The sequence below is a fragment of the Chiloscyllium plagiosum genome, unplaced genomic scaffold (genome assembly GCF_037043375.1).
Source record: "Chiloscyllium plagiosum isolate Xiang-an unplaced genomic scaffold, Cpla_swu_hap1 HiC_scaffold_17, whole genome shotgun sequence".
Classification (NCBI taxonomy): domain Eukaryota; kingdom Metazoa; phylum Chordata; class Chondrichthyes; order Orectolobiformes; family Hemiscylliidae; genus Chiloscyllium; species Chiloscyllium plagiosum.
In genome coordinates, this window is record NW_028270155.1 from 72,174,395 (window position 1) to 72,190,506 (window position 16,112).

Below are 16,112 nucleotides of genomic sequence, written 5' to 3' on the forward strand. Positions count from 1 at the left end.
CAATATTCCAAATGTGGTCTGACCACAGCCTTATACAGCATCAGCAGTTTCTCTGCTCTTATATTCTAGCCCTGTTGAAATGAATGCTAACATTGCATTTGCCTTCCAGACTGCCACCTGAACCTGCGTGTTACCGGAAGAGAATCCTGAACTAGGACTCCCAAGACCCATTCAGCTTCACATTTCCAAAGCCTTTCCACATTTAGAAAATAGTCTACACCTCTATTCTTCCTGCGAAAGTGCATAACCTCACATTTTCCCACATTGTATTCCATCTGCCACTTGTTTGCCCTCTCTCCTAGCCTGTCCAAGTCCTCTCGCAGCCTCCCCACATCCTCAACACGATCTGTCTCTCCACATAACTTTGTGTCATCTCCAACCTTTGCAATAATGCCTTCAGTTCCTTCATCCATGTGTGATGGGAATAGTTGTGGTCCCAACACTGAGTGCTGTGGAACTCCACTAACCACTAGCTGCTGTCCTGAAAAAGACCCCCTTATCCCTCCTCTCTGTCTTCTGTCAGTCAGCCAATCCTCTGTCCATGTCAGTACTTTGCCCCTAACACCATGGGCTCTTAGCTTATTTAGCAGTCTCCTGTGTGGCACCTTGTCAAAGGCCTTCTGGAAATGCACATAGACCACATCCATTGGCTCTCCTTTGTCTAATTTGCTTGTTACCTCCTCAAAGAATTCTAACAGGTTTCTCAGGCGTGGCCCCCCTTTGAAGAAACTGTGCTGACTCAGCCCTATTTCATCGTGCACTTCAAGTATTCTGCAATCTCATCCTTATTAATGGATTCTCAAATCCTACCAGTGTCTGAGGTCAGGCTAATTGCCAATAGTTTCCTGTCTTTTGCATACCCCCCTCCCTTCTGAAACAGAGGTGTTACTTTGGCCATTTTCCAGTCCTCTGGGAGCCTCCCTGACTCAACACCATGTACTCCCTCTGCTCCATGTTTCTTTAATCCTTTATTTACCATGGAACTATCAATCTCAATCTTGAAAGGCCCAGTGCGATCCACAGAGAAACCATTTTTGTTCAAAGAAATAGCTTCTTCAGTGATCTGAGTCTAATTTTAAGACTAAAGCCCCCCTTGTTCATGATCTGAGGAAATACTTTCTTTGAATCGATCCTCGTTTTAACATTTGATAACCCTGTGTAAGGTTGTCCCTCGTTGCGGAGGAAGATGTTTACCAGGGGACAGATTAGCAGGAAGTCAGGCTTTGTATCTCCATCAACAAGCTTACATCTCAACAGGTCTCACAGTTCCCCACTGATCATTACCTCTTTGTCTTCTCTTCCTCATTAAACTAGGAGGGGTGGGACGGTGGCTCAGTGGTTAGCACTGCTGCCTCACAGCACCGCTGCCTCACAGCACCAGGGACCCGGGTTTGATTCCAGCCTCGGGCGACTGTCTGTGTGGAGTTTGCACATTCTCCCTGTGTCTGCGTGGGTTTCCTCCGGGTGCTCCGGTTTCCTCCCACAGTCCAAAGATGTGCAGGTTAGGTGAATTGGCCATGGGAAAGTGTCCAGGCATGTGTAGGCTATTTGGGTTAGCCGTGGGGAATGCAGGGTGACAGCGGTGGGGGTGGATCTGGGTAGGATGCTCTTCCGAAGGTTGGTGTGAACTTGATCGGCTGAATGGCCTGCTTCCAAAATGTAGGGGTTCTATGATGAGGCTGAAACCAATTTGTGCACTGGGAACATTGAAGGGGGGGGAATGAGGTTGGGACCCTCAAGTCTTTTAAGAAGGATTTAGATTAAATGCAGGGCTTTGTTTCTCTCTCCTTGGGTGGCATGGTGGCTCAGTGGTTAGCACTGCTGCCTCACAGCACCAGTGTCCCAGGTTCAATTCCAGCCTCGGGTGACTGTCTGTATGGAGTTTGCACATTCTCTCCATGTCTGTGTGGGTTTCCTCTGCGTGCTCCAGTTTCCTCCCACATTCCAAAGATGTGCAGGTCAGGTGAATTGGCCATGCTAAATTGTCCATAGTTGTTAGGTGCATTAGTCAGAAGGGGGGGGGGTTGCTCTTCGAAGGCCCAGTGTGGGCTTGTTGGGCCGAAGGGCCTGTTTCCACACTGTAGGGAATCTAATCTAAATTCAAATTCAACCATCTGCAATAGCAGGATTTGAACCCAGGTTCCAAGAACATTACTTGGGTTTCTAGATTAATAGTCTAACAATAATACCGCTAGGCCAAAGCCTACCTCACTTCAGACAGCGATGAGGAGAACTGCTTTTCTCTCTCGGGGAGGGGGGGGGGTGCGCGTGAGGGTGTGGATGTGGAGGTGAAATGGGTTGGGGAAAGTAGACTGGAAAATGGAGTTGAGGCCGTGGTCACATCAGCCATGTCTTAGTGAACAGTACAGTAGACTCGAGGGACTGAGTGGCCAAAACCAGCTCCTGATTGGTTATGCCACCTGTGCCAATGGCACAACATAGGCATGTCACAGAGATTTACCTGCGATTAACACAAACGTTGGCAGCAAAAGACCACAGATCACATATTTTCACCTTTATAAAGATATTGCACAAACAGCCTTGCAAATGTAGAGATACTTGAGGAAATACCACATTTAGGACAGAATCCAAATTTGAGACATGACACATTGTACTACTGTATCACTGGAGGATCCAATGATTTTGGACTGATGGTTCCCAAAGCTCTCGACCAATGGGATCCTCTTCCTGGCTTGTCTTGGTCCATTGTTGACGTATTGATAGGGCTTTGATCGCCCTGATTGGCCGTTGACTCTGTAAATATTAAATCATGTAACAGCCAGAGTGGCGGATGGCGAATGAGATGGGCTTGAGCCTGTTTAAGTCAGTCAATTCCTATTTTCTTGCCAACTGTACAACTGAATGCGGCAATTCACACACAAGCACAGCGAAAGATGTAACAGAGCGATCAATAGCAAAGTTAAAAAGAACATGTAAGCTCAGCTTTCATCCTCAAGGAATGAACAGTCAAAATCAATCGAGGCTTTGTCTGAATCATTCTGTCAGAGAGTAAATTGTGCAATTCTGCAATGACTTTCAGTGAAGCTGACGTTTATTGAAGGTAGCAATTCAATTGATTAGTGACCTTTCTCTGTGCTGATTCTGAATTTCTGCACCTTTCTGACTAGAAGCTGAATGTTACATTTCGTTTACAGCACTGAAACAGGCCATTCAGCCCGTCATGTGCCAATGCCCATGCTGTACGGAGGCCTCCTCCCACTCATCTTACCCTGCTCCTTCTATTGCTTTCTCCATGAGTTTATCTCAACCCCCCCCTACATGTATCTGTAATTCATCTCGTGTGGTTGTGAATTCATCATTCTGTCCATTCTCCAGATAATTCTCCGGAATTCGTTGTTGGAATTTTTTTTAGCAACTTGGGGCATTCAGTCCCTCGCGTCTGTTCCACAATTCAATGAGGTCGCGGCTGATCTGTGACCTAACTCCACATACCTGGCTTTGGCCCATAATCCCATAGTACACTGCAACATTTAACATTGCAACATTTGGATGGGTATATGAGTAGGAAGGTTTGGAGGGATATGGGCCGGGTGCTGGCAGGTGGGACTAGATTGGGTTGGGATGTCTAGTCAGCATGGACGAGTTGGACGAAGGGTCTGTTTCCGTGCTGTACGACTCTATGATCTTTGCGAAACAAAAAGAAATCTATCGCAGATTTACAATTAGTAAATGATCCAACATCCACTGCTGTCTGTGGAAGAGAATTCCACACATCTACCACCCTTTGTGTGTAGAAGTGATTCCTAAAGCACTGTATCCTTTTAGTGGCGAAAAGTGTGGAGCTGAGAAAGCACAGCCGGTCAGGCAGCATCTGAGGAGCAGGAGAATCGACGTTTCGAGCGTAAGCCCTACATCAATCCTGATGAAGGGCTTATGCCCAAAATGTCGACTCTCCTGCTCCTCGGATGCTGCCTGACCTGCTGCACTTTTCCCATTGCATACATTTCGACTCTGACTCTCCAGCATCTGCAGTCCTCACTTTCTCCTATATATAGGTTTTGAACTCCACACCCAACTGGGATGTCTTCTGCATGGCTACTCTATTGAACCCCTTTGGAATTTTAAACATTCCTACCCAGTCATCCCTCAATTCTCTGTTTCCTGGTGAAAGGAAGCTTGTCTTCAGCTGATGCATTAAAAACACTTGTTCGTAGCAACGGGGACCAAAGCTGTTTTCACTCTGTCGCTTCCTTAGCCCAAGTATGACCTCTGCCCTCCCCCACCCTAGGACAAAGACCTTGCCTATTTACCCTATCCATGCCCCCTCCTGATTTTATAGACCTCCATAAGGTCACCCCTCAGCCTCCGATGCTCCAGAGAAAACAGCCTCAGCCTATTCAGCCTCTCCCTCTAGCTCAAACCCACCAGTCCCGGCAACATCATTGTAAATCTTTTCTGCACCATCTCAAGTTTATACCTTTCCTGTAGCAGGGACACCAAAACTGACTGCAGTATTCACAAATAAAATGTCTTACTTTAAAAGAAATGTTGTACTGAAAACTTCAATCTATCTATAAGTAGTTTAGGACTATGATCCATTTTCATGACAGTTTACAAAGCACTGGGCCAGTACATGTTCATTAACTGGCTTTACTGGTTTTTCTTTCTGGGTTCACAGGTGAAGACACAGCCACCAGAAATGGGCTGTGCCAGAAATCAGGAACACTATCAAAGCCAGAGTTGATGGTTCGGTGAGATTTCAGGGGGTTATTAGAGCTGGAGAAGATTGGAGAATGTCGACCTAGAAGTGAAAGCAGAGAGGAGATGTAATTGGAGTCATAGAGATGTACAGCACGGAAACAGGCCCTTCGGTCCAACATGTCAATGCCGACCAGACACAGGCAGTTCTTCTATAACGGGGTGGGTGGGTTCTTGTGCGACCCCACGTTAAATTGCATTTAAAGTGCTGGCAATGCCGTCACATTATAGCCAACAATGCATTTTAAAAGTTCACACTTTGGAAACAGCATCACCAATTCATCAACTGCCTTACAGCCAATTTGTATTGACAAAATGCACGATATAGCATAATGATCTGGACCCTGAACCAATCTCGTCCCATTTGCCAGCATTTGGCCCTAATCCCTCTAAACCTTTTCTATTCATGTTCCCATCCAGGTGCCTTTTAAATGGAACATAGAACAGTGCAGCAGAGTACAGGCCCTTCAACCCTCTATGTTGTGCTGGCCTTTTATCCTACTGTAAGATCAGACTAACCTCCATATCCTTCATTGTACTATCTTCCATGTGCCTATCCAAGAGTCACTTAAATGTCCCTAATGTACCTGACTCTACTCCCACGGCTGGCAGTTCATTCCACGCACCCACCAGTCTCTGCGTAAAGAACCTACCTCTGACATCTCCCCTAAACCTTCCTCCAACCACCTTAAAATTATGCCCCCTTGTGATAGATATTTCTGTACTGGGGCAAAGTCTCTGGTTATCCACTGTCTCTATGCCTCATCATCTTGTACACTTCTATCAAATCACCTGTCACAGTTCTTCGCTCCAATGAGAAAAGCCTTAGTTCCATCAACCTTTCTTCATCAGACATGCCCTCCAGTCCAGGCAGCACCCTGGTAAATCTCCTCTGCACCCTCTCTAAAGCTTCTACATCTTTTCTACATAGAACATAGAACATAGAACATAGAACAATACAGCACAGAACAGGCCCTTCGGCCCACAATGTTGTGCCGAACATTTGTCCTAGCTTAAGCACCCATCCATGTACCTATCCAATTGCCGCTTAAAGGTCACCAAAGATTCTGACTCTACCACTCCCACAGGCAGCGCATTCCATGCCCCCACCACTCTCTGGGTAAAGAACTCACCCCTGACATCTCCCCTATACCTTCCACCCTTCACCTTAAATTTATGTCCCCTTGTAACACTCTCTTATACCCGGGGAAAAAGTTTCTGACTGTCTACTCTATCTATTCCCCTGATCATCTTATAAACCTCTATCAAGTCACTCCTCATCCTTCGCCGTTCCAATGAGAAAAGGCCTAGCACTCTCAACCTATCCTCGTACGACCTATTCTCCATTCCAGGCAACATCCTGGTAAATCTTCTCTGCACCCTCTCCAAAGCTTCCACATCTTTCCTAAAGTGAGGCGACCAGAACTGCACACAATACGCCAAATGTGGCCTAACCAAAGTCCTGTACAGTTGCAACATCACTTCACGACTCTTGAATTCAATCCCTCTGCTAATGAACGCTAATACACCATAGGCCTTCTTACAAGCTCTATCCACCTGAGTGGCAACTTTCAAAGACCTATGAACATAGACCCCAAGATCCCTCTATTCCTCCACCTCACTAAGAACCCTACCGTTAACCCTGTATTCCGCATTCTTATTTGTCTTTCCAAAATGGACAACCTCACACTTGGCAGGGTTGAACTCCATCTGCCACTCCTCAGCCCAGCTCTGCATCATATCCAAGTCCCTTTGCAGCCGACAAGAGCCCTCCTCACTATCCACAACTCCACCAATCTTCGTATCATCTGCAAATTTACTGACCCACCCTTCGACTCCCTCATCCAAGTCATTAATAAAAATTATGAACAGCAGAGGACCTAGAACTGATCCCTGCGGAACTCCACTTGTAACTGGGCTCCAGGCTGAATATTTACCATCTACCACCACTCTCTGACTTCGACCGGTTAGCCAGTTTTCTATCCACTTGGCCAAATTTCCCTCTATCCCATGCCTCCTGACTTTCCGCATAAGCCTACCATGGGGAACCTTATCAAATGCCTTACAAAAATCCATGTATACTACATCCACTGCTCTACCCTCATCCACATGCTTGGTCACCTCCTCAAAGAATTCAATCAGACTTGTAAGGCAAGACCGACCCTTCACAAATCCGTGCTGGCTGTCCCTAATCAAGCAGTGCCTTTCCAGATACTCATAAATCCTATCCCTCAGTACCCTTTCCATTACTTTACCTACCACCGAAGTAAGACTAACTGGCCTGTAATTCCCGGGGTTATCCCTATTCCCTTTTTTGAACATCGTACCTACCTACGATGAGACAACCTGAACAGAACACAATATTCCAAGTGTGGTCTAACCAGGACTCCACAGAGCTGAAGCATAACCTCACGGCTCTTAAACTCAATCCCCCTGCGAATGAAAGCCAACACACCATACGCCTTCTTGACAACCCTATCAATCTAGGCAACAATTTTGAGGGATCTATGAACATGGATCCCAAGATCTCTCTGTTCCTCTGCACGGCCAAGAATTTTGCATTCAAATTCGATCTTCCAAAGTGAACGACTTCACACTTTTCCAGGTTGAATTCCTGGACCTACCTCAATCGGCAGAAGTGAATGGTTCAAGAACAGGAGCACATAGATTTAAAGTAATTGGTAAAAGAAGCAGATGTGGTATGACAGAGGACTTATGTTCTACACAGCAAGGAGATCGGGTCTGGAATTAACCCAACGGTGGCTGGGCAACTTGAGGCAATGAGATGTTATCTGAAAAAGAACAATGTGCAGGGATACAATGAGAAGGAAGCACTATGTTGCTCCTTCAGAAAACTGGGAGGCGTGAGATCATGGAACAACTTGAATACAGGAATAAGACATTTTAATCTGAGGAGTTACTGGATCAAACACCAATGAAGGCACAGAGGGGAATGAGATTTAGTGCCTTGCCCTCATCAGGAGAGGAATGGATAATAAATACAAAGAGAATGCTGGAGAAACTCAGCAAGTCTGGTAGCATCTGTAGAGAGAGGGAGATAGAAACAGTTAACCTTACAGGTTATAAGCACAAGGAGTGTTGCAGAAACTCAGCAAGTCTGGCAGCATCTGTAGAGAGAGGGAGAGAGAGAAAGCTAATGTTACAGGTTATAAACACAAAAAGTATTGCAGAAACTCTTCAGATCTGGCAGCATCTGTGGAGAGAGAGAAAGAGCAAAGCAGTTAACATTACGGGTTATAAACACAAGAAGTGTTGGAGAAACTCAGCAGGTCTGGTGGCATCTGTGGAGAGAGAGAGACAGAGGTAATGTTTTGTGTCTAGTGACCCTTCTTGAGAGTTCTTGCTCTGCTTGAACTCTGAAGAAGAGTCATACTAGACTCAAAACGTTAACTCTGTTTCTCTCTCCACTGACCTGCTGAGTTTCTCCACCATTTTGTTTCAGGCAGTATTTTGCCTCCATGAGAGGAGTGATTGACTGTAACTTCGAGCCTCCGAGTGGAGTATGAGTGCACACGGGAATCTTGAAGGTTTTGCAGAGAATGATGTATACAAACATCTTTTCTTTTTGTCTTGTGTGTTCTGTACTTACAGATATAAACATGGCTGGGGAACCCAAACCATACAGACCCAAAGCTGGACAGAAGAGACCTGTCAGTGCTTTGTATGGGTGAGTACAGCATGGTGTTCAAAGACGGAGTAGCTAACCTGTGTCACAGGGCGCTGGAGACTTACCTCAGACTGTCGCTGCACCATTGCAACTAGCTTTCTGGTGGGCAAATATCTGCTAGCTGTTAGCACAGAAAATTGATTTATTGTTGCTGTAGCAACCATTGAGGGGATTTGTGGGTTGTTGGTGGTGAGGGTGGAGGAGGGGAGAGTGAGAGTGTGTATGATTTAAACAAACAAAGAGAAGTAAGAAAAATGACATCCCTTTTTAGGCTTCATGCTGCAGGGAGATAATTTATGAGCCGCAATTAGTTTTTAAATTGCTTTGTCTGGTGGAGTACCCTCCACGTACAGCCAGCACATGAAAGCATTCATTTAAACCAGAAAGGATCAGCATGTTCGCCTTTATCTGCGCTCACCACATTCTCAGTTATAGCAAAAGCAGACAGTTTCTCAAAGCCTGTTTGCTGTTCTGTTACAAGGTACCGAAGCTTGTCCATAATCGTGTCTTAATCTTTGTATTTGAAGCAAAAATTACAATGTACACACACACACACACACATAAAAATTATAGCAGCTTGCCTGCTTTATACTCTCCCACTGGTGTGCACTCAGTAATAATCAGCCATGGAATTTCTGCCGTACAGGATACAAAGCTGTAGATCCTGCGGATAAGGGACTTCAGTTATGTTGAGAAAGTGGGATTGTATCTCGTAGAAAAGGAAAGGTTCAGGCGAGATTTAATATGAGACACCAAGAAGGACTTTGATGGAATAAAGAAGGGGTAATAGTTTCTAGTGGTGGGAAGGTCGATAGGGTTTGCCACAAATTTGAGACAACTGACAAAAGAGGCAAGCAAGAGATGAGGTGATTTGTCCTTTTTTTTTAACAACTGCGCTCTGGAAAGGGCTGCGAAAGCAGATCCGATAAATAACTTTACGAAGGCAATTAGTTACAGGGAAATTAAAAAGTGCAAGACAACGGGAAAAGTGCAGAAGAGTGTGACTAGTTTGATGGTTTGTTCAAAGAGCCAGCAATGTCCTAGATGGGCAGAACGGGCTCCTTCTTTGCCAGATCATCTATGAGTTTTGCTTCTCAAATAGGTCAAAGAGATGAATTAACTTTATCAAGATTACATTTGTTCTTTTTAGATTAGATTAGATTACATTAGATTAGATTAGATTACATTACAGTGTGGAAACAGGCCCTTCAGCCCAACAAGTCCACACCGACCCGCCGAAGCGCAACCCACCCATACCCCTACATTTACCCCTTACTTAACACTACGGGCAATTTAGCACGGCCAATTCACCTGACCTGCACATCTTTGGACTGTGGGAGGAAACCGGAGCACCCGGAGGAAACCCACGCAGACACGGGGAGAACGTGCAAACTCCACACAGTCAGTCGCCTGAGTCGGGAATTGAACCCGGGTCTCCGGCGCTGTGAGGCAGCAGTGCTAACCACTGTGCCACCATGCCGCCCATATCTATTCTTCCTCTCTATGGGGTATACGTCTCACATGTAACTCTGGCCCCAACTGGTACCTGGTCTGATTTGGCAGTTTCCATTTGGGATCCTCGACATTGACTGTTGAATGGTTATTTCACCGTTCTGAGCAGCCAGACTGGACTGAGCCTGTCCCTGTCCCTATCTGGATGGGAACACATGCACATTTTCCAACCAGAGTCAATAATAGCCATCAAGAACAGGGATTCAGCTCCTCTTTTGCCACCCGTATCCAAGTGACTATTCTCAAAGCTGGGCATCATCAGCAATCAGCAATTGGGACGGTGGCTCGGTGGTTAGCACTGCTGCCTCACAGCACCAGGGACCCAGGTTCGATTCCAGCCCGGGGCGACTGTCTGTGTGGAGTTTGCACATTCTCTGTGTGGGTTTCCTCTGGGTGCTCTGGTTTCCTCCCACAGTTCAAAGATGTGCAGGTCAGGTGGATTGGCCATGCTAAATTGTGTTAGGTGCATTAGTCAGAGGGAAATGGGTCTGGGTGGGTTATTTTCCGGAGGGTCGGTGTGGACTTGTTGGGTCGAGGGCCTATTTCTACACTGTAAGGAATCTAATCTACAGTGACACTAATTCCTCTACAGTCATGAAATCATCAGTCTGCTTCCCCCATCATTCAATGAGTTGAAAGTTCCTCAAATTAAATGTTGGAAAAAGTGAAGAGGACATTCCGTGGACTCCATACTGCAGCCAATGCTATGTTACCTCAATCTTGTGCCTATGAATGAGCTCTTCCTTTAAGTTTTTCCCTGCTTGCTCGATGCCCCGAAACAATAAAGCAGTAAAAAAAAAGGGGATTTTGTTTATTCAGAACTAGTGTCTCACTGAGGAAGCTTCAGGCCAATACAATTCTGACAACCTGTTCTGAAAACTCTGCTCACATTTTGATAGCTGCAACAATTTGCATCGTATCAGCTGAGACAATCCAGAACATTCTGAAACAAATCAACAATATTGCAAATGGAACAACATGCCAACAAAATGTCAGTCCCTTTTGTCTTTCAATGCCAACAGATCCTTTAGAAAAAATCCTGCAATCTGGGCCCATAGCCTTGCTAAAACTGTCCAGTGTGGGTCATCCCCAACCTGTCCATTAGTTTTTAATGTGTATTGTTTACAGAATAACAGGGTGATAAGCTTAGCCTCGTTCACCCTCAGTTCAAACTCAAAGTTAGTGTCTTCAGTTACTGACAACTGAAGCTCAACCAGAAGATTTCCGAAATTTGGAGTCACATTTGACCCCAAAATCAGATTCCGACCACACGTGCATGTCCTCACTAAGATTACTTATTTCCACCTCAGTAACATCGCTGCTGTCCAGTTCTATCTCAGCTCATCTACTGCTGAATCTCTTGTTCCCTTGCCTCTGATGTTCTCTGACTATTCCAGCACACTCCTGACCTCTGTCCTTCACCACTTTGTAAACTTAAGACCATTCAAAGCTCTTCTTAACTCACACCAAGTCTCCTTCCCCTATAACCTTGTGCTCGCTGATCCTGGGCAAGTAAGGACTCTAACTGAAGAATTCTCATCCTTTAGGGGTGGCATGGTGGCTCAGTGGTTAGCACTGCTGCCTTACAGCACCAGGGTCCCAGGTTCGATCCCAGCCTGGGGCGACTGTCTGTGTGGAGTTTGCACATTCTCCCCGTGTCTGTCTGGGTTTCCTCCGGGTGCTCCGGTTTCCACTCACAGTCCAAAGATGTACAGGTCAGGTGACTTGGCCACGCTAAATTGCCCGTAGTGTTAGGTGCATTAGTCAGAGGAAAATGGGTCTGGCTGGGTTACTCTTTGGAGGGTCGTTGTGAACTGGTTGGGCCGAAGGGCCTGTTTCCACACTGTAGGGAATCTAATCTTATTTGCAAAATCCCTGTCTAGCGCTGTAATATACTCCAACCTCGCAACACAGCAGATGTTAACCTTTTGAGCATTTCTCAGTGAATCACCTACAGTTGCCTGAGCCCTGGAATTTCAGTGGCTCCTGCCCCCAGCCCCAATTTCTCAAACCCTTCCATCTTGCTTTCCATTTCTCCAGATTTTTCTGAAAACCCACCTCACGTTCAACTCGCGGTCAGTGCCTGGCTTTATGAGGCTCATCCAAAGTACCTTGAGGTGTTGCCAAATCTTCGAGCTGCTTTATAGATCGAAGTCAGGCGTATTGTTTTTCTTTTCAGAGAGTATTTAACGGGATGAGTAGTAACAAAGAACAGGAAGGGAGGCTAACTTCTTCCGCCAACTCCCTGTGGCTCAGGGTTGGGGTTCAGCTGAGGGTGAAGAGTAAAAGATTAATGGACATACACCCTTGCTACTCCCACCAAGTTAGGTTGACTTGGTGGAGACAGAGCAACAGGAAATCTGACCTTGTCATCTATCTCCATTCCTTTGAAGCTCCCCAACCTACATAGAGCTCCCTGGATATATAGGAACATATGACTAAGGAGTAGGGTCGAGTCACATGGATCCTTGCACCCACTTCACCATTCAATAAGACCTGACCGATCTCAACTGGTTACTCCACAAGAGCATCCCCCCGATGACCTTTCACCCCCTTGTTTTAACAAGAATCCAACTGAAGAAGGGTCACTGGATGCAAAACATTAATTCTGCTTCTCTCTCTCTCTCTCTCTGGTGAGTTTCTCTAGCGATTTCTGCTTTTGTTTCAGATTTCCAGCATCCACAACTCTTTGCGTTTTCTGGTTTTGGTTGAGAGTCCACCCTGTCCCTGCATAAAAAAAATTCAAAAAGTCTCCGTCCACTGCCTTTTGAAGGTGTGAGTTCCTCTGTGTGGGGAGAAAGGTTCTCCTTGGCTCTTGTCTTAAATGGACAACCCTTTATATTTAAACAGCGACCCTAGTTCTAAATTCTTCTGCCAAGGCCCCATCCCATTCCTGTACCAGCGGCAACACATTTTTAACCACTGTTGAGAAATCCTATCCTGCTGTTCAGGGCTCAGGACTGGGGAGGTTCGGCAGGATCCAATATCGGGGATGAGGGATTTTGGGGGTGTTTAGATTGGGGGGAATTGGGCAACACTGTATATGGTCAGGGCAGCGCTATGGCCCAAGATTTCTATCGCTGCTCCTGAAGCTGTTACCGTGGAGATCAATAAAAAACCCTAGATGTACTGAGGCCTTGGGCCTTTGTGAGACCTTACCCATGCCAACAGCGGATCCATTTCATGGATAGAATCCCTACAGTGTGGGAGTAGGCCATTCGGCCCATTGAGTCCACACCGGCCCTCTGAAGAGCATCCCACCCAGACCCATCCCTGCCCCCGTAACCCTGCATTTCCCATGGTTAATGCACCTAACCTACACATCCCTGGACACTAGGAGCAATTTAGCACGGCCAACCCACTTAACCTGCATATCTTTGGGAGGAGGCAGGTCCATCTGGAGGGTACCCACACAGAGGACATGCACACTCCACACAGGCAATTGCCCGAGGGTAGATTTGAACCTGGGTCCCTGGCACTGTGAGGCAGCAGTGCTAACCACTAAAGCCAAAGTGCCGCAGAATTCACTTTGCCTTCTCAGTCTGTTTTGCAAAGGAACCCAACCTGGGCATTCTCATCTGAACTTTTATACGCTGAAGAAATCACAAAACATAATGGAATGAGGTTGAAAATCCCTCAGCTATTGATTTTTGTATGTATATACAGATAGCAATCCTTTACAAAACCAATTTCCATCGCTTTAATCCCAGGGCTGCACCAGTTATGAATTAATTATTTTCGTCTACAACTTTTGATACCTGCGGTAGTGTGTTTTTCCGATAATATTTTGCAAACCTCTTCTGGTTTTAATGTAGGGCCTGGTGTTTCCCACATAACAGATTCCTCCCTCTCTCTCTCTCTCCCTCACTGTCACTCGGTTTTTTTTAATCAGTGTGTTTATATGGAGGAATTTATTTTCTCTTTGGGGGCTTGTAACTTCAATTGGTCTCTTAATGTCAGTGAAAGTGGGACTAATCAAAAATCCCTGGAAAAGAAAACAAAACTCAATTTCCCCTGGCGACCTGGAGCAACTCAGCGATTGGGAACATTCATTCTCACGGCTGAAAAGGAAATGAAGCAAGGAAGGATTGCACTGCCTTGGGTCCGCGCAGCAGGAGAGGGGAGCAAGTTGGGAACGAGCTGGATTCAGTTTTGAGAGATGAGATCATTATCATTTAATTATCAACATCTGTAGAGATGCCAGTGCTCACCTGACTGATTAAAGCCTTGCTCAAAGTCAGCAGAATCAACGCCGAGGGAACTGCTGCGCTTTCACAGGAGCTGTGAATGCCAATTCTGTGTAGACACATTCCTAGAGGTTTTATTGTGGGCTTTCAGCAGCTCCCCCCTCCCCCTCTCTCTGCCGCCAGATGCCTCGTCCTGTTTTCCATCCTCCCAGCACTTCTCCCCCCCAGGTGAAACTAAAACAGTCCATGCGGTTGTGAGGAAGGCACACGGTACTCTAAAACCCCCATGTATTTTCCTCCTGGTGCTCTCCAGCAGCGACCAGGAGGTTGACCTGTGATTCCTAAAGGATCTGGGGTGAGTCCTGGAATCTCTGCGTTGGCACAAACTGTCCGGTTTGTACACAAAGCCTCTGAGATTGTGAGAATGACATGGTATGTGTTGTCTGGACAAAAGCTCCTGCCTTCCCTGCTTGCTGGACACATGATTGAACAGGAACAAGAGGGTCATTAATGGCCAAGTGGAGAGAAGGGTGTCCTGTATGGGTGGTGCTGGGTGAAGGATCCAACAAGCATAGATAGAAACTGTTCAGGCCACTCACCATTGCATGGGGTTGCAGTTCTGGTTGATCAGCTATTGCCGAAACCCCGGAATAATTTGCGATCTTGGCCAGTGTTGATGTCTCGGCCGCACTCTGTGAATTCCTGTTGCCCTGCGTTCATAATAGTATGTGTTTCGTGAACTTCAATCCATCGCCTTGCCTTAGAATCTCTGAATCAAAAATCACGCGGAGGTCAAGGTCTTGTTTTTCTATGTGCTATAAACCTTGTCTCTGTCAGGCCTGTAGCCTGCTCACCGAAACTGCACCAAAGAGGCTAGTTAGGCTCAGCTAAAAGGGAGGTGTTTCCTCAAAGCAAGTGTTGACTGTGTCACAGTGACATGGCGGACCTCTGTCCTTGTGGTTCAGGGGGTCCAGGGCTGCTAGTCCTTCACCAAGTTGGTGCTGAATGGAAGAATATCCGGCCTCTGATTGGCTGAGAGCTCTTGCTTGGCAGTAATTTCACCGCTGGGGTCTTGCTTCCTTGCTAGGGTGTCCTCGCCAATGCCTGCTTGGAAGGTGGTTTGACATCTCTTCCCTGGATAGGTCGGCTCTCCAGCTCGCAGTCGAGCCATTGGTAGGTGGCGACGTAAGGGTGAACTGGATGGGCCTCAGTCTTTATTGTCCAACAATTCCAAAGGGTGACAACATGTGCCTTTAAGAGCGATTTTGTTCTGTCCTGTTTCTCTTGAAGAGGGATATTGTAAACCTGGCGGTGAGGTGTCTGCTCTAAGGAAAGCAGAGTAAATAGCTCTGGGTTTTTGTTTTAAATTAAGACACATGCAGCATGAGTGGTTGGGGTCAGACTCACACAGACCCAGGTGTGAGATTTGCTTTCAGTTGTTGACGTTGGGAATTGAAGCTGCTAGATACAGCTGTCTCTCTGCTGCTGCAAAAACATTACATTTTCTCTCTCTGCTGCTGGATTCCTCGTGTCGGTGTTCTTTCTCCTGGACTGGAGCAAGTGAAGGAAAGCTGTTTGGCTGAGTTTGTCTTTGCCAAGGGTGCGTTTATGGGATGCTGCTATATCGGAACAGCTGATGATGACTAGTTAAATAATACATTATTTTGTGAGGTAACTCAATTGAGTTAAAATTCTGCCAATTCTTTTTCAGTTTGTGTTCGAACTACGATGTAAGAAATGAAGTGTGTTTTGCTTATAGTGTGACCAATTGAATCACGTCTGGAACGTGTCTAAATAAGGCACAAGTTAAGGTCTAGGCTGTCTCCTTGGTATATTTTGAGGGGGGGTCTGGTCTGTTCCATAATTGATATTATAACCCCAGCAGCTTGATAGGTAAAAACCTACAGCAATTCTGTGCCCAATGTAGTGGTAACAGCTCAAGTTTGACCCTTGAGCTAACAGATTGCAATAAAGACAGGGGTAGCAAGCCACTATAACCAGGCAAG

At 46.2% G+C, this 16,112-nt stretch overlaps 1 protein-coding gene across 3 annotated transcripts in view; it reads left to right on the forward strand.

The window, feature by feature from the left end:
• The window catches only part of LOC122558575 (RNA-binding Raly-like protein), a 1,039,906-nt gene that overhangs the window by 684,968 nt on the left and 338,826 nt on the right, over nt 1–16,112 (forward strand). For all 3 annotated transcript variants that reach the window (XM_043707327.2, XM_043707325.2, XM_043707326.2), the window contains exon 5: nt 8,332–8,407. In XM_043707327.2, coding sequence (XP_043563262.2) covers nt 8,332–8,407 — 76 coding nt within the window. The remainder of the gene's footprint in view (nt 1–8,331; nt 8,408–16,112) is intronic.